Below are 27367 nucleotides of genomic sequence, written 5' to 3'. Positions count from 1 at the left end.
ACTGGGAGTCCTGTCAGAGCTCAGATTTTGCAAGTGGATGGAGGTCCTATCCTCAACTGAGCTGCTTAGTAAAGTCTATGATTTTATATTTAATTGAACAAGAAAACTGAACTCCAGACCTTTGACAGGGAGTATAATCTTGAACTCCCTGTTATTTAATACCTTACAGAATCTTGCCTGAAAAGAACTCATATTTCTGTAAGGCTGTCTAAAGGGTCTGTAGTTACCCATACCTCTAGGTACCCTAAAATATAAATCTCTACAGCCTGGATTAGGGTTGCCAGATAAAATATAAGACATCAGTTAAAGGTGAATTCAGAGAATGAAATTTCATCTGAAAAGGATCTGAAATCCAAATTTAGCTGGGGGTCTTGTATTTTTATATGCTAAGTCTGGTTACCCCCTACCCTGGTAGTATTATTGTGCTTTCATGTGGTGATATCTGATTTTGTCGAATTACTAAAAATGTAGCCAATGAAAAAGAGGCTGTAGAGTTGATTAACATCATAGAATTCAGAATCAACAGTCATCCTCTGCTAGCTACGTGACCATGAGCAAGTTACTTAACTTCTCAAAAACTTAGTCACCTTAGGCAAACTGAGAACAATCATATCAAAATCCTTTATTTCTGTGCTAATCAAATGGGAAATAAAATTTAATAAATTTAATAAATGGCTACAGTTGTTAAGACACTTTCCTGTAATCTGTATTATATTCCATGTTCTCTCTCAGTCTGGGACTGTAAGGAACACATTCTCTCCAGATTCACTACCACTTAGAATGACAGAGATGTTTTTGATTTATGAACACGGGACATTTGGGAACTGATTTTATTTCCTTCTTTACATTAGCTACTTGAAAGCATGGAGGCAAATCTGGGCTCTTTCTACAGCTAGTATATGGGATATTATAACAGGGAATTTATAATAATCTTTTCCCTGCCTCCGTATTAACTTTGTTTTCAATTTGCCCCATATTTCTTTTTAAAATATATTTTAATTGTCAATAGTATTAGCTCCTTTGCAAGTATTCAACAAATACCTACATTTTCTGGATGTGTGCTGAGTATCTCTTTGGGAGGGGTGGGGAGAGGAAGGACTGGGGAGGGAGCTACACAGGTGAGCAAGGCACCTTCATATTTACCTACGAGGTTTGGAGTCCACAGTGTGAACTCGGAAGGAAGAGGAAGCCCTTCAGAAAATGCACACAGGGCTGGCCTCGGGAAGAACTCTGACATTGCTCAGCTCATTTCCCCCTCACTCCTCGTCCTAAACTTACCCTCCACCTCCCAAGCCAGTTGAGCTCCCTGGGCCTCAGTTTCTGCAACTGAAAAGTGGGAGGATGGAGAAGAAGAGCTGTGAGGGCTTTCTCAGCTCCGATAGCCCAGGGTTCCAAGCCCTACACTCACAGAGAGGTTGGGGAACTGCCAGAAGACCTGGCTTCTCATACCAGCAGTGCCACTAACCTCTCTTAGTTTCTTCTTCTTTTTTTTAAACAATTGTTGACCTATTTTATTTTTTTACTTTTAAATCTTTTTAAAATTGTTATTTTATATTGGAGAATAGTTGATTAACAACGTTGTGTTAGTTTCAGGTGTACAGCAAAGCGATTCAGTTATATATATACATGTATCTATTCTTTTTCAAATTCTTTTCCCATTTAGGTTATTACAGAATATTTAGCAGAGCTCCCTGTGCTATACTGTAGGTCCCTGTTGGTTGTCTATTTTAAATATAGTGCTATGTATATGTCAATCCCAAACTCCCAATTTATCCCCTGCACCTTTCCCCTTGGTAACCATAAGTTTGTTTTCTAAGTCTGTGCCTCATCTGTACAGTGAGAGTAATAGATGCTTCACTTTCCACACAAGATCCTGTGAATAAAATGAATTCAGTCAAACGTGTTGAGTGTCTACCATATGATCATGGTGAAAATTCCCGTGAATTATAAAAATCACAAGGAATTATTTTGAATTCAGTCAAACGTGCGTACGATAAAATGCGGCTCCTAAGTTTGATGAGTTGTGACATTCATACCTACCTGTGTAGTTATCACCCCAAACAAGATAGAAATATTTCCTTCACCCCAGAAAGATTCCTCCTGCCATTTCTCAGTCAATCCCTCTCCTTCCTCAAAGGCAAACAATGTTCTGATTTCTATCTCTGTGGATTGGTTTCGTCCAATCTTGGAATTCATATCAATAAAGTCAGCCAGCATTACTTCCACACAACATAGCATTCATGTATCATTCAGGGAAGGTAAAACCTTTTGTACATTTTTTAATTGGTGTTGTTTCCCTTCATTGTTGATGTGTGGAAATTATTTCTATATTCTGGATACAAGTTCCTTTTCAGAGAGATGTAAGGTGAGAATTTCCTAGGCTTTTACTTATTCATTTTTCAATGGTATTACTGATTGGCAGACATTTAAAATTTTGATGACATCCAATTTATCAAATTTTCTTACAAGGTCAGTGCTTTCTGTGTCCTAAAATTTTTTTTGCTTGTTCCAAGGTCATGGAGATATTCTCCTATGTATTTTTATAAACTGCTTACGGTTCCAGCTTTTATGTTTAAGTCTATGGTCCATTGTGAATTAATATTTGTATATAGAATGAGGTAAAGGTCAAGACTCTTTTCTTTTTTCCCCATAGAGATACACAGTTATTTCAGCGACATTTGTGAAAGGCTTTTCATTCCCTATTGAACTGACATGGTGCCTTGGTCGAATATCTATAGACTATATATTTATGGGTCTATTATTCTTCTCTCTTTTATTTTCCACTTATATGCTCATGCAAATATCACACTGCCAAGATTACTACTGCCTTATTATAAACCAAGTCAGTGTAATTCCTCTAACTTTGTTCTTTGTTTTTCAAGATTGCTCTGACTATTGTAGATCGTTTGCAATTTCATATAAATTTTGGAAACTGTTTCTCAATTTCTTTGAAAATTCCTCCTGTGATTTGGATTGAGACTGTATGAATATATAGACTTTATAACCTACAGAGTCTAAAAATGTATAGACTCTATATAAACTCTCCAGTTTGTGGAGAATAGATATCTTAACAGTGAGTTTCCCAATTCATGAACAAGGTATATAGGCCTCCATTCTCTGAGGTCTTTCATTTCTCCCAGTAATATCTTGTAGATTTCACAGTAGATACCTTGTACATCTTTCAAAAATTTTCTCCTTTGGTATTTGGCTTTTTATCCTATTGTAAGTGGGTATTTTTTAACAAAGTTCATTTTTTCATATTTCTATTACTAGTATATGGAATTACAACTGATTTTTGTATATTTACCTTGTATTCCATGGTCTTGCTAAACTCAGTTATTGTTTCCAACAGGCTTTATTTGTAGATTTCGAAGGGTGATCTACATAAAATTATACCCTCTGTCAAAACCAGTAGTTTTATTTCTTCCTTTCCAATATTTATGCCTTGTATTTTTATTTCAAAACGATTTCAATTACAAAACGAGTGTCCTAGGTGAGAGCTGACATCCTCATCTTGTGCCCCATCCTAGGAAAACGCCAAGTGTTTCACTATTTATTATGAAGTTACTTGCAGCTTTCTTATAGGTGCTCTTCATCAGATTAAGAATGGTCCCTTCTAAACACAAAAGACCCCAAATAGCCAAAGCAATCTTGAGAAGGAAAAACAGAGCTGGAGGAATCAGGCTCCCTGGCTTCAGACTATACTACAAAGCTACAGTAATCAAGAAAGTATGGTACTGGCACAAAAACAGAAATATAGATCAATGGAACAGGATAGAAAGCCCAGAGATAAACCCACGCACCTATGGTCACCTTATCTTTGATAAAGGAGGCAAGAACATACAATGGAGAAAAGACAGCCTCTTCAATAAGTCGTGCTGGGAAAACTGCACAGCTACATGTAAAAGAATGAAATTAGAACACTCTCTAACACCATACACAAAAATAAGTTCAAAATGGATTAGAGACCTAAATGTAAGGCCAGACACTATCAAATTCTTAGAGGAAAACATAGGCAGAACACTCTATGACATAAATCACAGCAAGATCCTTTTTGACCCACCTCCTAGAGAAATGGAAATAAAAAAATAATAAACAAATGGGACCTAATGAAACTTAAAAGCTTTTGCACAGCAAAGGAAACCATAAACAAGACAAAAAGACAACCCTCAGAATGGCAGAAAATATTTGCGAATGAAGCAACTGACAAAGGATTAATCTCCAAAATTTACAAGCAGCACATGCAGTTCAATAACAAAAAAAAAAACAACCCAATTCAAAAATGGGCAGAAGACCTAAATAGACATTTCTCCAAAGAAGATATACAGATTGCCAACAAACACATGAAAGAATGCTCAACATCATTAATCATTAGAGAAATGCAAATCAAAACTACAATGAGATATCATCTCACACCAGTCAGAATGGCCATCATCAAAAAATCCACAGACAACAAATGCTGTAGAGGGTGTGGAGAAAAGGGAACCCTCTCGCACTGTTGGTGGGAATGTAAATTGATACAGCCACTATGGAGAACAGTATGGAGGTTCCTTAAAAAACTACAAATAGAACTATCATATGACCCAGCAATCCCACTACTGGGCATATACCCTGAGAAAACCATAATTCACAAAGAGTCATGTACCACAATGTTCATTGCAGCTCTATTTACAATAGCCAGGACATGGAAGCAACCTAAGTGTCCATCGACAGATGAATGGATAAAGAAGATGTGGCACACATATACAATGGAATATTAGTCAGCCATAAAAAGAAACGAAATTGAGTTATTTGTAGTGAGGTGGATGGACCTAGAGTCTGTCATACAGAGTGAAGTAAGTCAGAAAGAGAAAAACAAATATCGTATATTAACACATATATGTGGAATCTAAAAAAAAAAAAAAAGGTCATGAAGAACCTAGGGGCTGGGCTTCCCTGGTGGCGCAGTGGTTGAGAATCTGCCTGCTAATGCAGGGGACACGGGTTCGAGCCCTGGTCTGGGAAGATCCCACATGCCACGGAGCAGCTGGGCCCGTGAGCCACAACTACTGAGCCTGCGCGTCTGGAGCCTGTGCCCCGCAACGGGAGGGGCCGCGATAGTGAAAGGCCCGCGCACTGCGATGAAGAGCGGTCCCCGCACCGCGATGAAGAGTGGCCCCCACTTGCCGTAACTGGAGAAAGCCCTCGCACGAACCGAAGACCCAACACAGCCAAAAATAAATAAATAAATAAATAATGTAGTTATTAAAAAAAAAAAAAAAAAAAAAGAACCTAGGGGCAGGACAGGAATAAAGATGCAGACCTACTAGAGAATGGACTTGAGGACACAGGGAGGGGGAAGGGTAAGCTGGGACGAAGTGAGAGAGTGGCATGGACATATATACACTACCGAATGTAAAATAGCTAGCTAGTGGGAAGCAGCCGCATAGCACAGGGAGATCAGCTCGGTGTTTGTGACCACCTAGAGGGGTGGGATAGGGAGGGTGGGAGGGAGACGCAAAAGGGAGGAGATATGGGGATGTATGTATATGTATAGCTGATTCACTTTGTTATAAAGCAGAAACTAACACAACATTGTAAAGCAATTACACTCCAATAAAGATGTTAAAAAAAGAATGGTCCCTTCTATTCTGTTTCTCAGGTGTTATTAATCAAGAAAGGGTGTTGACGAGTGCAAGATGCTTTTTAATTGCATTTATTGAGATACTTATACGATTTTTCTCTTTTATTATGTGGTGAATGACTCTGATTGGATAAAAAGAATGAAATTCACTCTCATTAAACCTTTTCGCTGTCTGCTGTGGGTTTCATTTTCATTTTTGTCTGAAAGGTCCAATCACAGACCAGTCTAAAAATGTATCCTGAGTTCCACCACACCATAAAAACTTAGGAACACGCTTTCTCCACTGGCCTCCTTTTCTTCTAACCAATTTAAAATCTCAATTTAACACCTCTGCGCCCCTCTTCCACTTCCCAGTGGCGAACCACGCACCCCTCAGGCTAAGCAGAAGGCCTTAGGACGGAGCCAGGACCCCAGGGCTGGAGCCACAAGTCCTCCGCACCTTTGGTTGGCCTCGGGGGGCCGCCCGGTGGCGTTGGGACGACTCCTCGGCCTCCGTCGTGTCCCCAGCCGGCCCCAGCCCCTTCCCCCAAGCGCAGATGCTGTCCCTCCGCCAGGCCGGGGCTGACAACTTCCTCACCTGGCTCTGGTCCCGGCGGCCCCGCCGCCCGGGGGGTGCGTAGGAGCCGCCCAGGAGCGCCCCCTCCTGGCCCCGCGGGTCGCCCGGCCACCGCCCACGGCCCGCCAGCTCCCGGGACCCAGGCGCGCCGCCCCCGGCCGCAGCCTCCTCGGCCCCCGGCAAGGTGCCGGATTTTCCAGCTGCGCGCCTTCGGCCCCGCGAGCGAGCCGCTCCCGGAACGCACGGGCGGCGCGCCCAGCCGGAGACGCCAGTACCCGGAGCGCCGCGAGGAGCGCGCACGCCGGCCCGGAGCGCCCCCATTGACGAGCATCCCCGGCCGGGGAGGAGCCCGCCCCGGAGCGCCCGGGACCCGAAACGCCCAGGACCCGGAACGCCCCCGCGGAGGAGCATCCTTAGCCTGGGAGCGGCCCGGAGCCGCGGCACCCCCAGACCGGAAGCACTGCGGACCCGGAGCGCCCCCGCGGACCCGCCGGAGTGGGAGGACCCCGACCGAGAACAAACCCCGTCAAGGAGCGTCCCAGACCCAGCACACAGCCCAGGCCGCGGGGCCGGGAGCAGCGCCGCACCCGCGGCCTCGACCAGCCGAGTTTTGCCAGACGCTTTTTCTTTCTTCAGACTTTCTGTTCCTCTTTTTTCTTTTTCAGCTTTCTCTGGTTGCCTTATCTGTTGCATTACGCTTGCGGCTCCTCTCCCTTCTGGTTTCGCTCTTTCTCACCTGCCTCGCCATCGGGTGTCAAGGGGGACAGCCGCCCCCTCCCCAGCCTCGGGACGCCTCCTGAAGGTAAGGACAGACCTGCCTCTGCCACCTGCGGCCCCTTCCACCGCCCTCTGCTGCCGGCTGGGGGCAAGGGGCGACCCAGCCTCAGGGGCAGGGATTCTGAAAGATCGGTTAAATATGCATGCATATACGTGTAGCTATTATACATAATATATATTATTTTAAGTAATTAGCATATACGCATACATATGTGTGTACCCACACGAATAATTGGTGATTCAGCATCGTCACCCTTCCCTAATAGTGTAGTTTTAGTGGTTAAACCAGTCCCAATTTTTTTCTAGAAAGGTGAGAACAGCTAAAAGAAGTGATAGTTTTCATTTATTAAGCAGTTACTTGTGTCTGACACTTTTAGATGCATGATTTTCGCTTAAGCCTCCTACAGGTCAAATGCAGTGTGCTTCTTAAGAGGAGGGGAACCGAGCCCAGAGAGGTTCAGTAGTTTACCCAAGGGCATCCAGCTACTAAGTAACAGATCCCAGATTCACGCCCAGATTTTCCTGATTTCAAAACCTTCGTCTCCACCCGAGGTGCCTCCAGGAGTGAGAAGCCCGGCAGCTGTACTGCGGTTAGCAGACCAACAGATGACTGGGCAGCCCCTTCAGGCACAGGCACCTGAGCTCTCTGTATTACCTAACAGCCATTTGGTGCTGTGCAGTGCTGGGCTCTGGGGCCCACTTTCCAATCTGAGGGCCTTGGATGGGCCGGGAGGGGGTAAATTTGGAGGAAGCTGGGTTTGTGCAGGTTCTGGGGTAGTTGGAGAGCTTCTATGAGGCAGCCACTGGGCCAAACTGCTAGGACTGCACGGAGCGTGCAGCTGGAAGCGCGGAGGGTGACCCCAGCCGCAGGACCAGCACAGCCATGGGTGGAGGCGGCTGGGGAAGCGTAAGGGTAGCAACAGCAGACATTTGTGTGGCCAGGACTGCGGGACGGGAAGGATTCTCCTGGCCTCTCCAAGAGAAACCTATTTCGACATAAATTCTTCCTTAGAGCGGAAGTGTGTGCACGCATATACACGCTTGTACGTATGCGTGATGTCCAAGATCATTTTCTCCGCTTGGCGTTTGATTGTTTTGTCATCTCAAAAGATGAATGAGCAAACACTGTTTGATCATTTCACCTGGTCCAGTCTCAGGTTCCTTGAGAGAAAGAGCTCTGAAGTGGCCTAACAACTCTTGAGTTTCTGTGCATTATTTTTTCTAGAGAACCGTCGCTTTGCTCAGAATGGGGTCTATAAACAGGGCAGTTGGGCAGAACGAGGGGCTCAGGAGATGACCATTCAGATGTTCTGGGGGCGCCTTTGACTGTGTAGCCTTCGGGGCAGAGGGAGTGGTCAGCTTGTATCTGACCCTCAGCCAGGGTCACACAATTTTTGGAAGAGAGCCTTTTTCACTTAGAGAAAACTTCATGCCATCGGGTGATTTAGGGAACGTTTGTGAGTTTTCTTGGGGGGTGTGTGTGTGTGTGCACATACATACCTACATGTGCACACACACACGTATTCATACATATACATGCACATACATACCTACATGTGCGCACACACACGTATTCATACATATACATGCACATACATACCTACATGTGCGCACACACACGTATTCATACATATACATGCACATACATACCTACATGTGCGCACACACACGTATTCATACATATACATGCACATATACTTATATCTTAATTATTAGGTATTCTTATTAAATATATGTTTAGGATATTTTAAATTTACATTTAAGTATAGAAGTAAGTCCCCTGGATCAGTGTCTCCTTACCTTGGCTACATATTAGAATCATCTGGAGGATTTTTACAAATCGGTATGCCCAGACTGTATTCCAGACATCTAGGCGGAACCCAGGCATCAATTTTTTTTTTTCAAGCACCAAGCAAGAATGATTGCCCTAGACTTAACATCAGTCGTTAAAACGTACTTTGCAAGATGTTATGATTTAAGAAGCATGTCACAGGTAGAAGATTATCTTAATCTTTTAATAATGGATCAGATAATCACGTAAGACTCCAAACTGTACATATTTTATGAATTTGATGCATTCATTAATTCAGCAAACAAACATAAGATGATAGTATGTCAGTTGGTGATAAGTGCTAGGAATAAAAGAACAAAACAAAGTGGGAGAGCAAAGACAGAGAGAGAGAGGGGTGTGTGTGTGCGCGCGCGCGCACGTTCTTGCGCATGTGCACTCGCTCACATGCTTGTGTGTATTCGCTCTCAAGCAGATGTTAGATTTTCTATGTTAGATTTTCCATAGATTGCTCAAGGAGGCCCTGTACAATATAACTACAGTATCAACCAACTCTAAAGGAAAGACAGGATTTTTAACTAATGATAGAGTAGTAATTAGTAGCCATTTGGGAAAAATAAATTAAGTTAGACCCTATCTTCATACCAAACAACAAAGTTAATTGTTGAAGGGTAAAAAATTAAATGCATAAAAACCCCATTAATCCATAAAAATGAAGAAAATACAGGTAGGTATCTATCTGACTACTGAGGGCAAAGGAATGTTCTAAGTGTAAAAGTTATGGAAAAGTCACAAAGCAAAAGAATGATAGGTTTGACTGCATAAATATAAAATTGTCCATATGTTAAGACATCAAAAGAGGAATTGGAAAGGAAAACTATGCAACAAGTTGAAAAAAAACACTGAAAATTTAAGAACTGGACAAAAAAGCATAAAAAAATGGAAATAAAATAGCTAAAAAATACATGATTAATATTTTGCCTCATTTATACCAGTAGAAATGCAGATTAATAAGCCATGAGATACCATTTTACCAATTTAAATACCTACTTAAATTTAAAGAATGAGAGTGCTCAAATGCTTCTGTGGGTATAGGGGAGGGATATTGTCTTTCACTGTTGAGGGGTATGAATGATTACATTTCTGGGTGCGGTTTGGTGGTATGCATTTATCATGTTTAAAATGTACTCTTTGACTCATAGACGATACTGCCATGAAGTAGCACCGAGAAAATAATAAGAAATGCAGATAAGTAGTAATAGCTTAGTGATATTTATTATTCACGAGTTACTATTTGCCGTAGTAACTCATGTAACCTTCACATCAGCTCTGGGAGATAGTATTGTTATTCCCTTTTACAGATAAAGTGATTGAGGAACAGAGATGGTAAGTGACCAGCCCAATGTTATTCAGCTGGTAAAGGGTAGAAGTCACCAGTCTGGTGCCAGAGGTCATGCTCCAAAAACTGATCTGTACTGCCTTACACGAGAAGATGGTCATGGGGTTATTTTATAGTAAAATACATCTTGTAAATTATAATATATCCTCAAGAAGGAATATTGTGTGGCAATGAAAATGATAACAGTATTTTTTGACACAGGAAAATGCTGTTTTATTAAGTAGGAACAGCAGGATATGAGATTAGTTAAAATCTTAATTATTTGAAAATATATAGAAAAAGTATAAGACAATGCTAAAGTATTATGCATGTTGAGATTATTTTCTTCTTTTCTATTTTCATGTTATAAGTGTCCTATAATGGGAATATGTTACTTTAGAAATCAGAAAAAATTTTTAAAAGAAAGGAAGAACAAAAGAAAGAGAAGAAGAAATTTAAAAATTATGACAAGGCCAAAAAATGGTACCATCATCAAATATAACACTAAAAAAAAACCCCAAAAATTCCCATATGCAAGAAATGTAATATTTATATCCTCCTACATAGATTTTATTAATACTTACTAGGGTATCTATGACAGATTTTTCTTTTGGAAATGAGTTTCATTATTTAATATCTTAATCTTTTAAATCCATGATAAGTACATTAAAAATTTTATATATACACATACAGAGAGCAGGGCAAATATCAGCTAATTTGCATACTGGGATCTTAACATGTTTCATATTGAAACTCAGAGTTAACTCATCAGAATGCTGAATAATCTCGTAATAACTTTATCTCTTACTAAACCTTGATAATTAAAAAAAAAATCAAACAAAAAACCCCAGCAGTGCCCTTTGCAAGGCTGTGTCGACCTAAACCAGAGGAAACAACACTTTTCATTCTACCTGAGATAAGAGGATGGAGAGAGTTAATAATAAAGTGTGTGTGTGGGAGTGGAAGGCTGATTTCAAACCATAGCCACATTCTAATTTGGTTATGAATAGTTGGCACTTTCCATACATACTATCCCTCTGTCTTTACATCATTGATTATTACCTCTCGGAAATTACATCAAAGGCTTGGCGATGTTATTCATAAGGCTTGATGTGAATGGTTTGGCAGTTTAGCCATTAAACTTCACCAAGGATTTGGGCATTAACAGTATGCCCAGTATGGGGCGGCGGTGAGTGACAGTTGGTGAAAGAATTCTTTGGGGTTAAGTGGCTACCATGCACCCAGGAAGGCTTCACAAATACTTACTTCAGTACTTTGGGCAGATGGGCCTTCTTATCAACCCCATTTTGGTAATGAGCAAACAGGCTCTGTGACTTCTAAGTAACTTGCCCAACGTTGCACAGCTTGTCAAGACTCAAGCAGGAATGCCAGTCCAGTTGTGTGTGCCCCAAAATCCAAGCTCTTTCCATCGTGCTGTTCTTCCTCCACCCAGTGGGGCTAGGTGTGTGGTACACAAGGAGCACGTGTTTGTTTATGAAATAGTCAGACTTGGTGTATGAGCCCCAGTGCACCCTTCCTCTACTCTCTCAACTTGTAATTGGTAGAACCAAAGATAGGTTGCAGTAGGTTCAAAATTCAACACAGATTTGCGTTCATTGAGTGGATGTGGATTAGGTATCTGGATTGTAGGAAACTCCCAGATTTGTGTCTTCATTTCCTAAAATAAACACTAGGGGCATGTGAGTGTAGACACATGCACACACCTTTTCCTCTTAACAAGAATTAATCAGTGCTTACTTTGCGGGAGGCGTTGATTTTAGTGATACAGTGATGAACAAAACGGACTTAGTTCCTAACTTAGCTCTGAAGAAAGATCAATATTTAAAAATTCAGCCCATAAGTGAACTTTGTGATGAACATTTTGGTGGGGTGAGGGGAAAAAAAAGCGGCTGGAACACACACACACACACACACACACACACACACACACACACCCCTACATGGGCAGACTGTCCATTCATAGGATGGTAGATTTTCTGGAAATACTGTTGTCCTCAACTTTGACTTTGGAGGTAAGATTTAGTAGACCAGACCTGAAATACAGCAGGCTCTCTTGTCTTACAAATTTGCATTATTAGGGATTTCCCCTGGGTGCCCAAATTTATGCCTTGAAATTTTATTAATTCTACATGGCTGGAAGTTCTGAGGAAAACTAGTGACTCTACGAAGGGATATGAAAATTTGCTGGGCTGATTTTTTTTAAGTCTGTATGCCAGAAGACTTTTTAAAACCTCCTTCATGAGACAGGTATGCTTTTGTTTGAAAGTCTTGGCTGAACCTGTCTTATTCTGTTTTCCAGAGAAACCATTTGAAGCAGAATCATAAACATGCATCGTAGAGAAATACCCCTGACACTTTTGGTGCTTATGTTTATAAGCACTTCAGGTAAGTAATTATAATCAATCACAAACATACTTCATTGGTCGTCTAGAGGGAATATCAAAGTTTGGTTTATTTATGTAGAGGTGGTTACTGAAGATGTTGGATTGATTAAAATTTGTGGTTTAAAATTTTACTTTAGAAAATTGCCAACCGTTTGGTATGCCTGGAATAGAGAATAAAAGATTCATAGGACTGGGATCGAGTAAAGACTCATGTGGAGTTACCAATAAAGAAAGGATTCAGCCCTGTGAGTTTATGTAGAGAGAGCAGGAAGTGAAAACATTTATCCTGAAATACATTTGTCTGAGATGAAAATTTGCTTAGCTTCACATTATTTGAAACTGAAGCGATCACAGCCATCCTTGTTACTGATTTTTACAAAGTTTTAACACATTGCTTCCTCCCCGAAAGGAAGGCCAAAATTCATCTCATTATCTAGGTAGTGAGGAAGGTGAGTGGGAGTACCTTACAGATCTTAAAGAAAATATTAGAGTTAGAAGGAATACATAGGAAAGAGTCTGCTCGTACCAGGAAGGCAGGTGGGCTTTGTGTCCGGTGTCAGGTACCGATTTTAATTTATTAGCAGTCACTGCTTGGAGACTCTCGCTGAGAAGGTTCTGAGACCTCAGCAGGGTTCTCTGAAGAAGAGTTCCGTGATTGATTAACAAGGTTCTCCAAAGGCTTTGGGGAAGAAAGAAGGGGCACAATTGTTGATTTGCCTTGAGCCGGTATCTGGGGGAGGGGAGACATGAGCGCATGTCCCCTACTTTGAGAATTACTAATGAAGAGATTACAGTTTGGTTATTGATACTTTCAAATAATTCAGGTCCAATATCTGGGTATATTTAGTTAAGAGGATCTATGTATCGTTGAGATCCACACAATGCAACACTACCCAGGTGTTAAAGGAAGGAGACAGACCTCTTCTTGTTGATATGGAAGGACCTGTCAGAACAGGTGAGAGAGACCAAGGTGTAGGAAAGTGTGCATCATATGAAAAGGCCCCTTGCTCTAAAGGCCCCTATAGACATAGGCTGAAAACCTTGCTCCCAGGTTATAATGAAAACATGCTGCAGGCTCCAAACAGCCATGTAGCCTTTGCTGTAAGGATGCTAAGGTCCCAGCTCTCTGTCCTTTGAGGTATTTGAAGAGCACCTTTTTATTTTTTTATTTTTTTTAATTTATTTTATTCATTTATTTTTTGGCTGTGTTGGGTCTTCGTTTCTGTACGAGGGCTTTCTCCAGTTGTGGCAAGCGGGGGCCACTCTTCATCGCGGTGCGCGGGCCTCTCACTATCAGGGCCTCTCTTGTTGCGGAGCACAGGCTCCAGACGCGCAGGCTCAGTAGTTGTGGCTCACGGGCCTAGTTGCTCCGCGGCATGTGGGATCTTCCCAGACCAGGGCTCGAACCCGTGTCCCCTGCATTGGCAGGCAGATTCTCAACCAGTGCACCACCAGGGAAGCCCTGAAGAGCACCTTTTGTGAAGGGGTCTCTCTAGGCAGACATGACAATATTTTACGTGTCAGATTCATTTAGCTGAATTTAGATGACATCCTATTATTGCCCAAACTCAAGACAATTCCAAACCCAGACACCGTTGCAGAGGCTATAGGCTCTTGACCCTGCTGGATTCTGGTGCTCCGTTCATGTAAGATGGGGAGAGTGTTCTGGGCCATCCATACACCTTGAACTCCACTCATTTCTCCAGTCAAAAGCCATTTCACGTCAACAAAGCCTGCAATGTTAAATGTAAGATTAGATCGCTGAAGCCATTAGCTGCCTGTGGAATATGAACTTTCAACTGCCAACCATGCACCCTGGAGAGTATGAATTCCAGGCTAGGTTTCTTTAAGTGATAACTGTCCCCAAAGAGGAATAAGTGCCTATGTCTGTACAAACACAGGCACAGGGGTTCATAGAAGCTTTTTTTTTTCATTGATTTTTATTGGAGTATAGTTGATTTACAATGTTGTGTTAGTTTCTGCTCTATAGCAAAGTGAATCAGTTATACATATACATATATCCACTCATTTTTAGATTCTATTCCCATATAGGTCATTACAGAGTGTTGAGTAGAGTTCACTGTGCTATACAGTAGGTTCTTATTAGTTATCTATTTTATATATAGTAGTGTTTGTATGTCAAACCCAGTCTCCCAATTTATCCCTCCCCCCCGCCTTTCCCCTTTGGTAATCATGTTTGTTTTCTACACCTGTGACTCTATTTCTAGTTTTTTAAATAGGTTCATTTGTACCATTTTTTTAGATTTCACATATAAGCTATATCATCTGATATTTTTCTTTCTGTGTCTGACTTACTTCACTCAGTATGACAATCTCTAGGCCCATCCATGTTGCTGCAAATGGCATTATTTTGTTCTTTTTTATGGCTGAGTAATATTCCACTGTATATATGTACCACATCTTCTTTATCCATTCCTCCATCGATGGACATTTAGGTTGCTTCCATGTCCTGGCTATTGTAAATAGTGCTGCAGTGAACACTGGGGTGCATGTATCTTTTCAACTTATGGTTTTCTCTGGATATATGCCCAGGAGTGGGACTGCTGGATCATATCATAGCTCTCATAGAAGCTTTTTCATGATTGACCAAAACCTCGAAATCACCCAAATGTTCAACACCAATAGAATGGATAAATAAATTGTCAAATACTAATACAATGAGATACTACATAACTATGAAAAAAAGAACAAATCACCACTTCATGCAGCAATATGATTGACCATCATAGACATAATGGTGTACGAAAAGTCCAGACACAATAGAGCACATGATGTATGATTTTTGCACTTTGTTATATGTAGATTATATCTCTAAAACTAGAAAATAAACCAAGCTGTTAATGACCTAACATCCTTTTAGGTGTCAGTTAAAACTAACACCCACATTTACACATGCATCACACCTTCTAAGCTGAAGTCCTGAACTGTAAGATAAAGATTTAATAACAACCACCAGATGCAACGTTGATGTTCTTTAAATGTTGTGCTTCCAGGTAGGTTTGACAGCCATGTTTTCAAAGAGTGTTTTTGCCATTAGAGCCACTTCCTCTCTACCTTGCGGTTAAAACCAGACAGTTGCTTGAGAAATAAACCCTGACTATAGAGAAAGCATGTTCTCTGTGGCCTCAGAGAATTGCTCTGTTCAGTTTAAGACTTCTTATTCTCAAAATACAGTCAAAGGTTGCTGCCGGAAGACAGGATACAGGGAAGGTCCATTCACACTGACTTTGAACTGTTGGAAGTGAAGAAGGAGGGGAATGACGACCCTGTACAGCACAAAGGATCAGATAAATTTCTATAGCCAGAGTATCTGGGTTAGTTGAGAAAGAGGGAAGAAGAGAGAGAGAGAGAGAGAGGAGATCTCAGAAAGAGGAAGTGACAGGTACCCAGATTTGGAGTGAGTCAATATGCATTAATTATCAGTATGAATTGTATGCATGATGTATTGAGAATCCACATGGTAACCTAGAGAGGTAATGGATCTATACACACATAGGCGCACCTTTAACCATCCCCACGTCTGCCCGGGGAATGGTTAGGTAGACTGGTTGAGAACAAGACCAGTGAGACTTCTGACGATACAGGTGGAAAACTCTGAGGTCTCTAGGTTTCTCTTTTTATTTTCCTTGGAGATTCCTCAGCTAGGGATGTTTTGGGGTAGGTGTGGCAACACTGTGACTTTGGTGGCTTTCCTTAAGAGGAAGTTGTAATGTGTAACATTTCTTTTAAAAGATTACAGTGCATTTATGTGTCTTCTAGCTTTGGTACGTTGAGTTCTGGTATCTTCCTGTTTGGGAGAAGCTGTTGAAAGGTTTTTCTGTCTTCATTTATATTCTGAAAGTGCCTTAGTGTTCAAAAGATTGACCTCCTGTTTCTTAGTATTGGAAAGATTGACCCTAAAATAAAAGAATCCACAAAAATGAGACATTGAGATTTTTCACGATGTTACTGACCCAGCTTCTTCACCTAATGCATTAGGGGAAAAAATTTACCTTTGTCATTCTGTTTTTATTTTTTTCTTTTACTTTGCTAATCTTTAGAAGAAACTTGTACCTCACGTCTTCACATTACTGCAGTTGAAGGGGAACCTTTCTATCTGAAGTATTGCTCATCTTCATCTGAGCATGAGAATAAAACAGCCACCATAAAATGGTACAAAAATGAATCGCATGGACCCCTTGAGCTGAGCTCGAGTAGTTCACCCAGAATCATTTTGCTCGATTATGTTTTGGAGTTTTGGCCAGTTCATTTGAATGACAGCGGATCTTACTCTATCCGAATGGGGTGAGTATACCCTCTCTTTGCGTTGGCGTATTTCATAGCACTCTTGGACTTTGTTCAGCAAATCAAATATACAGTAATCGGGAAGGTCAGATAATCCATGCATTTTCTTCTCCCTACTCTTCCTACAACATGAAATAAATACTTCATTCTTGAAAAATTAAATTAAATACTGCCCTGTGCTTATTTTCTTAGTAATCATAATGAAAGGAGATGACCTTAGTATGATTTACTTTTAGGTGATCCTTGCCAAAGATAAGCGAGGATTGAATGAAATTCATTTTTAAATTCAGCTGCTTCTGTTGCCTAGAGCTGCCGGTCAAAGGAAATAAATGGCGAGGGCTTTGTAGTGTTAGGAGCAGGTAGTGAAGGAGGGCAGTGTCAGCTTCCTGGGTGGTAACCTCAAGCTGGGGAGATGGGTTGGAATTGGCGTAGACACATCCTAATCCAGTTTTCAGGGGTTTGTTCAGAGCCAGGTGGCGGTACTGGTGAAAGACGTTTGTGTCAGCCAATCACAAATTTATAGCCAGGGACAGTGAGAGAGGGGGCCACCGGAAGGGCTTTGCACAGCCTTCTCAGGCTAACCCTGGAGTCTTCCAGGATATTCGTAGTCAAGAATCCTAAATTCTGTGAAATGACGGCAACCCACTGAATGTGTCCATGATTATTACTGAACTCGGTTCTCTTTGTACTTTATTTGGTGAGATGGGGAAGGAGTAACTGGGACAAGAAATCTTCTATGTGATGAACTGTTAGTGAGAACATTGATGGCATAGTGTTTATCCAGTACATTTGTGATGTTGTGTCTGTACTTATGTATGTGTGGGGTTTTTTTAAATTTTATTTATTTATTTATTTATTTATGGCTGTGTTGGGTCTTCGTTTCTGTGCGAGGGCTTTCTTTAGTTGCGGCGAGCGGGGGCCACTCTTCATCGCGGTGTGCGGGCCTCTCATTATCGCGGCCTCTCTTGTTGTGGAGCACAGGCTCCAGACGCGCAGGCTCAGTAGTTGTGGCTCACGGGCTTAGTTGCTCCATGGCATGTGGGATCTTCCTGGACCAGGGCTCGAACCCGTGTCCCCTACATTGGCAGGCAGATTCTCAACCACTGCGCCACTAGGGAAGCCTGTATGTGTGTATTTTTATCGAGATTTGAGACTGACCTGTAGAAACCAGCTCAGGGCCAGCTGAGGGGGGAGGGTGTGCTGCCAGATGTAGTCGATTTCTTTCACGAGTGCCTCTGGGTGAGTTCTGATCATTATCGACAGTGCCTGTGAGAGCAGAGTGAGAGATCACGGTGAAATCTTGATAGCACTCCTGTGGTTTTGCACAAAAAGAGGTCATTTTGGTTTGTTTTTATATATAGGAACTCCCAGGAGTTAGAAAGAAGTTCAAAAACTCTTTTTAACCAATGAATTTTATGTGACCTTTTAAGAGGGACGATTCCAGAAGTGGGTCACAACTGAGTCTTTTCAAACTAAGGTAGAATGTATGCTCACAATAGGGGTAGAGGAAGAAGAACATCTCCCTAATCCTGATTGAAGAAAGGCATGATTTAAATGCACAAACTATTCTGGACAAGGCAGAAAGGACAAACTGATGGGGAGAGTCAGTCCTCTACGAATGTCACTTGGAGACAGGGAGGGACGGGGGCATTAACTGTCTTTCTGGAGTGAAATGTGGAGAACACAGCCTGGGGTGGGAAGAGAAAGTGGACTCATCAGGTGGAGGCAGGACGTCAGAGAGGCATGGAGGGGCCAGGAAGAGGACAGGGAGGGTGGGGGCTCAGAGTGCTGTGTGATAAGCTTTGAAGGTGTTGGAGGCTGATGAATAATACGAGACTAAAGCGATGGTGGGAGCAGCCTTAACAGTGGTTTTGAAGATAAATGGGACCCTACACAGGAGAAGGTGGTTTTGAACACCTGGGAGCCTTGAAGATAGAAACTTTTTCAAATATAGTGCAACTGGTGAACAGTGTTCGGTTTTTGCACAGAGGTGTGTGTGTGTGTGTGTATGTGTGTGTACATCATTTGGGTGAGTGAGTCTTTGTAGTTTTGTGTGGGAGTCATCAATGACCAGACCCTACTCCTGGAATCCTCCTTTAATTTTTCAGGAGTCCTCTACTAATAATCAAATGTCCCTGGAGACTGATACTTGAATCCTGCAGCGAAAATCCCATTGTCTGATCAAAGTTTTGTGAGAGTATAGTATTGTACAAAGCACTCCTGGCCTTGAGGGCCAAACTGATGTGCATTTGCATCTTGGCCCTATTGTGTACCAGGTGTGTGACCTTGGGCAAGTTATTTAACCTTGCCTGAAGTTATTTAACCTTGCCTTAGGTTTCGCATCTAACGTAAGGAAAAGAGTCATCTCAGTGCACACACGTGGTACAATACCTGGAACTCTGTGAGTGCCAGTTTTCTGTCCATCCGATTGTAGACTCAAAGGAGAGCTGGAAGAGCCTCTGGGGGGCGAGTACAAATGTGTCAGGCACACAGGACGACGTAACCTCGTGTAGTATTTAGTATATGGATCTCTATATAACGTGCAGTTCAAGCAAACATGAGATTGCAAACATTTTCTGTTTTAAAAGATCATTTCCACTACTATATTTAAAATGGATAACCAACAATGATCTACTGTACAGCACAGGGAACTCTGCTCAATATTATGTAACAACCTAAATGGAAAAAGAATTTGAAAAAAATAGATACATGTATATGTATAACTGAATCACTTTGCTGTACACCTGAGACTAACACAACATTGTTAAGCAACTATACTCCAATATAAAATAAAAAGTTTAAAAAAAGATTGTTTCCAAAAACGCTGTTAAAATTTTTTCCTCCTCTACATCCCTAACTTCTAACCAGAAGGAACAACAATGACATCTCTTCAAACTAATTTTTGCTTAGTAAGGTACTTCAAGTGCTAATATAACTACATGGAGAGCTGCCACTCCAGACATGGTTTACTCAACAGTAAGAGAAGAGGATAGGAACAAAGTGCCCTGAGAAATATAAACTGCAGTGCGTATATACACCTTCAGAAAACATTACAGTCCTCATGAAACCACCTCCACTCTCCCATCCTGGGTTAAGAATCTTTGAACCTGTCCATCTCTAAAGATCATTGACGTTTTAAACATTTCTGTCCTGACGTCCATAATACATATGGTCTGATGTAGGTTTGTGTGTGTATGTGTGTGTGAGTGTGTGTGTGTGTGTTTGTGTGTGTGTGTGTGTGTTTAGGACATCTCGGGTTTTTCTCATTTCCTACCCCCTCCCCCCCTCCCATGGCAGTTATTAAATTTCTTGCTTCACTGAACCAAAAAGAGACAGAGCAGGATTTGGGCATCAATGAATGAGTCTCTTTATACAAAAATAAGGGAAAATGTTCACTGGATTGGTTACTAAAAGGTGGTATTTGCAAAGTCTCTGTACTAATGATAAAATATGTCTAACCCTTTATTTCCTAGAAATGATACTCATGACTGGAAATTAAATGTCATCAGAAGACCTAAACACAGCTGTTTTACTGAGAAACAAATAATGAGTAAATCCGTGGAAGTTAAAAAATCTTTGCAGGTAGCCTGTGAACATGGTTACTATCAAAAACTGGTCAACAGAACGTTATTGTATAAGGTAATGCTTTTAAAATATTTTAACTTAAAACTTGACAGAAGAGACAAAATTCCAAAGTGAGGGTCTGACGGCTGTGAAGCATTTCGGTCTTGTAACATACAAACTGAGTCCACACAGCTCAGGTGGCCTGTCTGAGCTCCTACGTGTAACGCAAGTGGTTCCTGCCCCATGTTAGGCATTCAAGAAATGATAACAGCTTCCTCTCCCTTCCTTAATTTTCCTTTTCTTTCAAAAAAATTAATTTTTAGGAATGCTAGCTCAGTTTCTTCTGCTGCATATACTTAAAATGTTAAATTCTGTTGTATATGCTTATTCTGAATATATGCGTTTACAAAATTGGAAGTTGGAAAAAATGAATGATGAAGATAGCAGAGATCATTCATAATCCCACCAGCCAGAGAATAGGGTTTTTCTCCATGTAAACATCTACTTTTAAAAAGTGGCATTTTCCTTGATCCACTAAAAATTATATTGTGATGATTCCCCCACATCTTTAAACATTTTCCCAAACATGGATTCCATTGTGTATACACTTGTATCTAAGCCCCTGTTATTGGACGTTTGTTAATTTCCTACTTTTCACTATTATTTATAAGGCTAAAATAAATATCATTCCCATAACTCAGAAGGTGTATTATAATTTTATTCTTTAACTAAATCCCTAAAAGTAAAATAACTGGATCAAAGGCTATGAGCATGTTTATGGCTTTTGATTTAAATTATCAAGCTGCTCTCCAGGGAGCTACACCAGTTTAAAACCCTCTTTTTCTCATACCACTACCACATGGGAATGAATACTTTAAGAACATTTAAAAATCTGACGTGCAAAACTTCTGTAACTCTTAGTATCTTTCCCCCATTTCTTTCCTTAATAACAGGTTAAACATTTTTATGTATTTATTGCATCTTAATATTACTTCTCTTGTGAACTATTTTCTTCAGTTGATGTACCTTTTACCTGTTGAGTTGTAAGAGCTCCTTTAGACAATACTGTGGAAATTGTATATACACAAGTATATATGCAGTCACATGTACATACATAATATGCATACACATACATGCACACACACAGCACAAATTATATTATTTCTATAGAGGAACAAACCTGAAAAGTGTAACTCTGTCATGGAAACTTTGAAGAGCTGTGAGAGAGGGTGTTCTGAAGAGATGACCTTGAGAAAGTTCAAGCTACTGATGATGATTCCTTAGAAACGTTTGTACCTTTTGCTTGAACACTGTTTACTTGTGATTTTTCAAGGGCAGCTCTTATCCAAAATGTTTTCCAAATATCTGTATCAGCCCTGAGTTGACTTGACGCCATTTCCTGTCACATGTACAGATGTTTTTACAGTATATATAAATTTGGGGGGATCAGTGTACTGGGTTTTAAGAAATCCCTCTATGCAGGTATTTGAATTTAGAAAACAGACGTATTGAGAATGTTTTTAGCTAGAAAATTGAGAGGAGGGGAACAAGGAAGCTAAATCAGTAAACGATTGGAAAAAAAATAAAGATATTTTTATATGCCTTGGAATTGATATTTTAATATGCCTTAGAAAAAATAAGTTTGGGTTTATAAAAATTTGGTGTATGCAGAAACAATTCGCTGATGTGAGATACACATGCGGGTGCTTCACAAGCCCATTCTAAGCACCCTCTGGGTCTAGCTCCTCTTGCTACCAGCTTCGGCAGCTTTGAGAGGTGTCTGTGGACAGTAGCTACTCCTTGGTTGGTATTTACAGGAACAGTGTCACATAGTGAAGGTTAGCAATTTAGTTTCCATTTTCCTCATCTCATTCTTAGATTGCTTCAGAACCTATTTATGGGTACCTGATCGCTGGATTGAAAAAGGTGGCTTTTTTGTTATTATTAATGCCTACAACATACGGAAGGAAATTTGTGATAGAGAGACATGTTTGTGTGTGCCTATACATTGGAATATTTTTCATGCATTTCTAATCAGTCCACTGTCTTCTGGTGGAGGGCATCAGCGGGTGTGGGTAGTCTGCTAGGTACCTGGTTCTCTGAGTCATTCTGCTCCGACCTCCACTACCCATCCCCAGGATGGGTAGTCCTGAATACATGGAATTCGGCTAAAAGCATTAAGAAATAGAATTGCGTGGAAAGTTTTGACCCAAGCAGGGATTTTTTTGTTGTAGTGAGTTTTTTTCCTCTCTCCTGTTCCTCCTCTTCCCTCTCTTTGTGTGTAAAGAGGGAGATTAAAGGAAAATGAGGAAAGCAGCTACAGTGCCCCCTATACTCTATTTCCCAGCATGTATTAATAATAACGATAATACCAGGAATGGGACTCTATTTCATTGTTCCAGTAGAGGCAGTGCCAAATCACTGAGACATTTGCTCAGAAATTGCTAGTTTTCATTCTATTTCCCTCTTTCTCCAAAGATCTTTAACTTTAAAATTTTGAATTCTTGTCATATGATACCACTCTTACTTAAAATATTTTAACTTGCTTTTTTTAATAACAGAACTGTGAAAAGATAGAGAACAATCAAAACCCATTTTTAAAGAAGAATGCAGAGTTTAAAGATCAGGGATATTATACCTGCATGTTTTTCCTTCTTCATAATGGCAAACTATTTAACGTCACCAAAACCTTCAATATAACAATAGTTGGAGGTAAGAGAAATCTTAGAATCGGGAAAAAACAAATGTATCTTAGTAAAATGGAATATTTTCTTTTTTTCTAAAGCCGTACGGGAAGCCAGAGGCAAACTTAGTTGGAGTTGTGACCACATCACTAGTTCAAATATAAGGGTGAAAATCATTTTGGCATCACCTGCCATGCTGAAAAATTTTGGAGGGGGATAGTAATGAAAGTTTATATAGGTGAACCTCTGATGTGTCAGTTCTCTTATTTGATATTTGACTAAATTGTGGAATCTTTTGTTATTAAGCATCTGCTTGCACTCAGTAAATATTTATTGATGGGTGTCTATATTCAATAAACTGTAATGAGTGTTGGGAGGTAAGGGAAGCATGGAAATACAAAATGAAGTGGAAAATGTACGATTCTCAGGAATTTGATTATAGTCAGGAAAGGTTGAAGCCAAACCCGGCCTCTGTACCCCTACACTGAATTAAATCTCTGAGACAGAGTTGTGGGTGAAGTAGAAAAGAATAGCTTTATTGCTTTGCCAGGCAAAGGGGGCCACAGCGGGCTCATGCCCTCAGAACTGTGTGTCCCACCCTGGAGGGGGTAGTGAGGAGTCATAGCGATGGTTCAGAGGGTGTGATCAGCTCGTGGACACTCTTCTGATTGGCTGGTGGTGAGGTAATCGGGAGTCGGCATCATCAACCTTCTGGTTCCAACCGGTTCGGGATCTATGTGCTTACTGTTGTCGACTTAAAAAATATGCACAACCTAAAAGCTGAGAGTTATGTTTTATTTGGCGGGAATTTTTAGGACTTCAAACCTGGGAGGCAGCATCTCAAGTAACCCTGAGAGAACTGCTCTGAGGAGATGAGGGGGGAAGCCAGGTTATGTAGAAGTTTTGCAACAAAGGGCAGGTAGTCTGAATGTCAAAAGATTATTGTTAATTAAAGAAAGCCAGATATCCTAAGTTAAGGAATTTATCGCTTTTCTATGTATGGGAAGACACAAGAGTCTGGGCTCTCTGGCATCATTCCTTTGATGTGCACCCCAGCTATCTGGGGCCAGTATCCTGTGTTTTCACACCCTGAGTTTCTTCAGGGCACCCTAAGGAGTGGCGGCAGTCTGATGGCTGCTAGATGGTAGGTATTCTTTCCTTCCTGAGTTTCCTCAGGGCTCACCAGCTCACTTGGAGGGCTGCAATCGTGGATGACTGTGACATCTTTGTTTACTGATATGGCGGGCAGTATTCCATTTATCACCATTAACTTCTCCCACCTGGAGGGGGCTTCAGTATCTGCAAAACAGCTCAAGGATATTGTTGTGTGCGCCCCTTGAGGGGGAACCAGGACCCTGGCCCAAGGCTGCGCTATTGTTTCCTGACTGCTCCTCCCTTGTCTCTGCATTCCCTCCCTTCCCTGATTAGCATCTGTTTGAACCTGCCCATTGGAACTCAGGGAAGGTCCTGGAGGCTGAATGAAGCCTATTTCCTGTAATCCAGAAATGGATGGGGGACACAGACAGGCTTTTGCGCCCAGGAGTCCCACAGGGTCCTGCTCAGTATCAAGGTGATAAGCCACATAGAAGCACCGTAGAATATGAAATTGGAGTCATCTGTGAGGTGTTAAGGGTGCAGAGAGAGTCCAGAGGTAGAACAGATGCCGGAGGCTCTGTTTGAGCTGGTTCTTAGAGGCTGCGCGTGATGGAGGGGCAGAAGGACCTGCTGGGACGGGCTGGGATAAAAACGTGTAAGGAGCACAGGCGTGGCTGTAGAAAAGGGCTGTACATTTTGGGATGATGGCTACGAGTCTGGTTTATCATGAACCCAGACCATATATAATGGGAAAACTGAAGCCTGGAATTTTAGGGTGACAGAGACCCTAGAAGTAATTTAATTAAACCCTATCCGGTGAAGATATCCTTCATATGACTCAGCCAATAATAGATCATTCAGGAGCTACCGTGGAAATTACCAAATCACACAGCAGCTGGGTCCAGATTTTTTTTTTAATTAATTAATTAATTCACTTTTGGCTGCATTGGGTCTTTGTTGCTGCGTGCAGGCTTTCTCTAGTTGCGGCGAGCGGGGGCTACTCTTCATTGCGGTGTGCGGGCTTCTCACTGCGATGGCTTCTCTTGTTGCAGAGCACGGGCTCTAGGCATGCGGACTTCAGTAGTTGCAGCACGCAGGCTCAGTAGTTGTGGCTCGCGGGCTCTAAAGCACAAGCTCAGTAGTTGTGGTGCACAGGCTTAATTGCTCCGCAGCATGTGGGATCTTCCCTGACCAGGGCTCGAACCTGTGTCCCCTGCATTGGCAGGCGATTCTTAACCACTGCGCCACCAGGGAAGCCCTGGGTCCAGATTTTAATGCTTGATTGTAGAGAAGTCTTTTTTTCTCATTGAGTCCAATTACTCCTTCTTGTAGCTTCCACTCACTGTTTGTGTTTGCCTTGAGCTACCCCACACATTGTCTGGTCCCTTCTGAAAATGACAGCTCCTTCGAGTGTCTGAAGACAGGTGGCTTATCCACCCTTCACGTTCTTTCCCATCATGCAGGAAGCTGTAAACTCCTGGGATGACTCATTCAACAACGTTGTGGGTTCACAGTTACTAGAGCTCGTTGACTTCAGCAGCGTTTTCCCTCTTCTCTCTAGCCATCCACTTATATAGCTGTACTCCACGCATTGCGAATGGACAAAGTACCACAAACTTCCTGTCTTCAAACCGCACAAACGCGTTATCTTACAGTTCTGGAGGTCAGAAATCTGAAACGGGTTCACTGGGCTAAAATCAAGGTTTTGGTAGGATTGCATTCCTTCTGGAGGTTCTGGAGGAGAATCGATTCCTTGCCTTTTGCAGCATCTGGAGGCGCCTTGCATCCTTGGTGCATGCCACCTCCTCCATCCTCAGAGTCCACAGTGCAGCATCTTCAGATCTCTCTCACCCCTTCCTTCATCTCATCGTCTCCTTTTCTGACTCTGACCGTCTGCTTCCTGCTTATGAGGATGCTTGTGGTTACACTGGGCCCACCTGGCTAATCCAGAACACCCTCTGTATCTGAAAATCCTAAATTAAATCATATTGCAAAGTCCCTTTTGCTGTGTAAGGTATAATATTCAGCATCTGGGGGTTAGGATGTGAACACCTTTGGTGTGGGGCATTGTCACACCCCATAACCTGGGTATCCCATAACTAAATTCTTAAACTCATTAAGTTCTATTTATCTACCTTAAATTCTTCAGTTTGACTTTCTTTAATATCATATAAATCCTACATCTCTGGTCCCTTGACACTTCCACCACCAACTCCCTTCCCTCCATCCATCTCTGCTTTCTGCCCATCAGCTCCTCTTTCCTTCCTTCTTGGAAGGAGCAATAAGAATATCCGTTATCAAAAGAGCATGCACAAGACCAGGAATTGTGCCAGATACTTTCATTGAACCCTGTGAGCTTGTGACCTTGGGTGAGTTAAATGACTGAGTTTTTCTCCGCCTCTCATTCCTCACTAGTGACATGGGACAGTAATGAGTTGAGTCATCCCTCATAGGGTTGCCTGGAGGACCGAGTGAGTGAGGGTGTAGAGCCTTGATAGTGGTGCCAGGGACATGGAAAGCTCTGTTATTACCATCTTAGTATTACCGTCTCCCATCTCCTCACCCCCATATCCCCACACTGCCCCACGTGCTATTCTTCTGTCTTAACCACCCATCTTGTTTTCCTCGTCTTCTTGGAGAACGCCACCTGTGTCTCTCAGGACTTGGCTAAATGTCCGTCCTCCTCCGTGCTCCCACGGCCTCTTGTTCTTATTCCTGGTTGCTGTCAGAATCGGATGACATGTCTGTTTCTGTCACTAGAATGAGAAACTCCTGGAAAGAAGGGACTGACCTGTGTTCTATTCCTCATCTTGGTCTCTCCTATACTTACGGCTGGCCCTTTGTACATGTGCTCATTACATGTCTGTTGAGTGAATTACAGGCATACCTCATTTTATTGCGTTTTGCAGTTACTGCCTTTTTTTTTTTTTTTTTACAAATTGAAGGTTTGTGGAAACCCAGCATTGAGCAAGTGTATCAGCGCCATTTTTCCAACAGCATCATTTTTAAATTAAAATATGTACATTGTTTTGTAGACATAATGCTATTGCACACTTAATAGACTATAGTATAGTGTAAACATAACTTTTATATGTGCTGGGAAACCAGAAGAGTTGTGTGACTCACTTTACTGTCACATTCATTTTATTGTGGCGGTCTGGACAGAACCCGCAATACCTCCAAGGTCGTTC

General features: G+C 41.7%; 1 protein-coding gene across 4 annotated transcripts in view; it reads left to right on the top strand.

Annotated features, from left to right (window-relative positions):
• The first annotated feature begins 6843 nt into the window (after positions 1-6843).
• Positions 6844-27367, top strand: part of IL18R1 (interleukin 18 receptor 1) — a 52509-nt gene continuing 31985 nt past the window's right edge. For all 4 annotated transcript variants that reach the window (XR_005022494.1, XM_036874103.1, XM_036874102.1 and 1 more), the window contains exons 1-5: positions 6844-6981; positions 12444-12529; positions 16590-16833; positions 20307-20472; positions 22959-23109. Coding sequence is in view for 3 of the 4 variants with exons in the window: in XM_036874103.1 (XP_036729998.1) it covers positions 12472-12529; positions 16590-16833; positions 20307-20472; positions 22959-23109 (619 nt within the window). In the remaining variant the exon portion in view is untranslated. The remainder of the gene's footprint in view (positions 6982-12443; positions 12530-16589; positions 16834-20306; positions 20473-22958; positions 23110-27367) is intronic.

The sequence above is a fragment of the Balaenoptera musculus genome, chromosome 13 (genome assembly GCF_009873245.2).
Source record: "Balaenoptera musculus isolate JJ_BM4_2016_0621 chromosome 13, mBalMus1.pri.v3, whole genome shotgun sequence".
Lineage (NCBI taxonomy): Eukaryota > Metazoa > Chordata > Mammalia > Artiodactyla > Balaenopteridae > Balaenoptera > Balaenoptera musculus.
The sequence above is the reverse complement of the archived record's forward strand: the minus strand, read 5'-3'. Positions and strand labels throughout refer to the sequence as shown.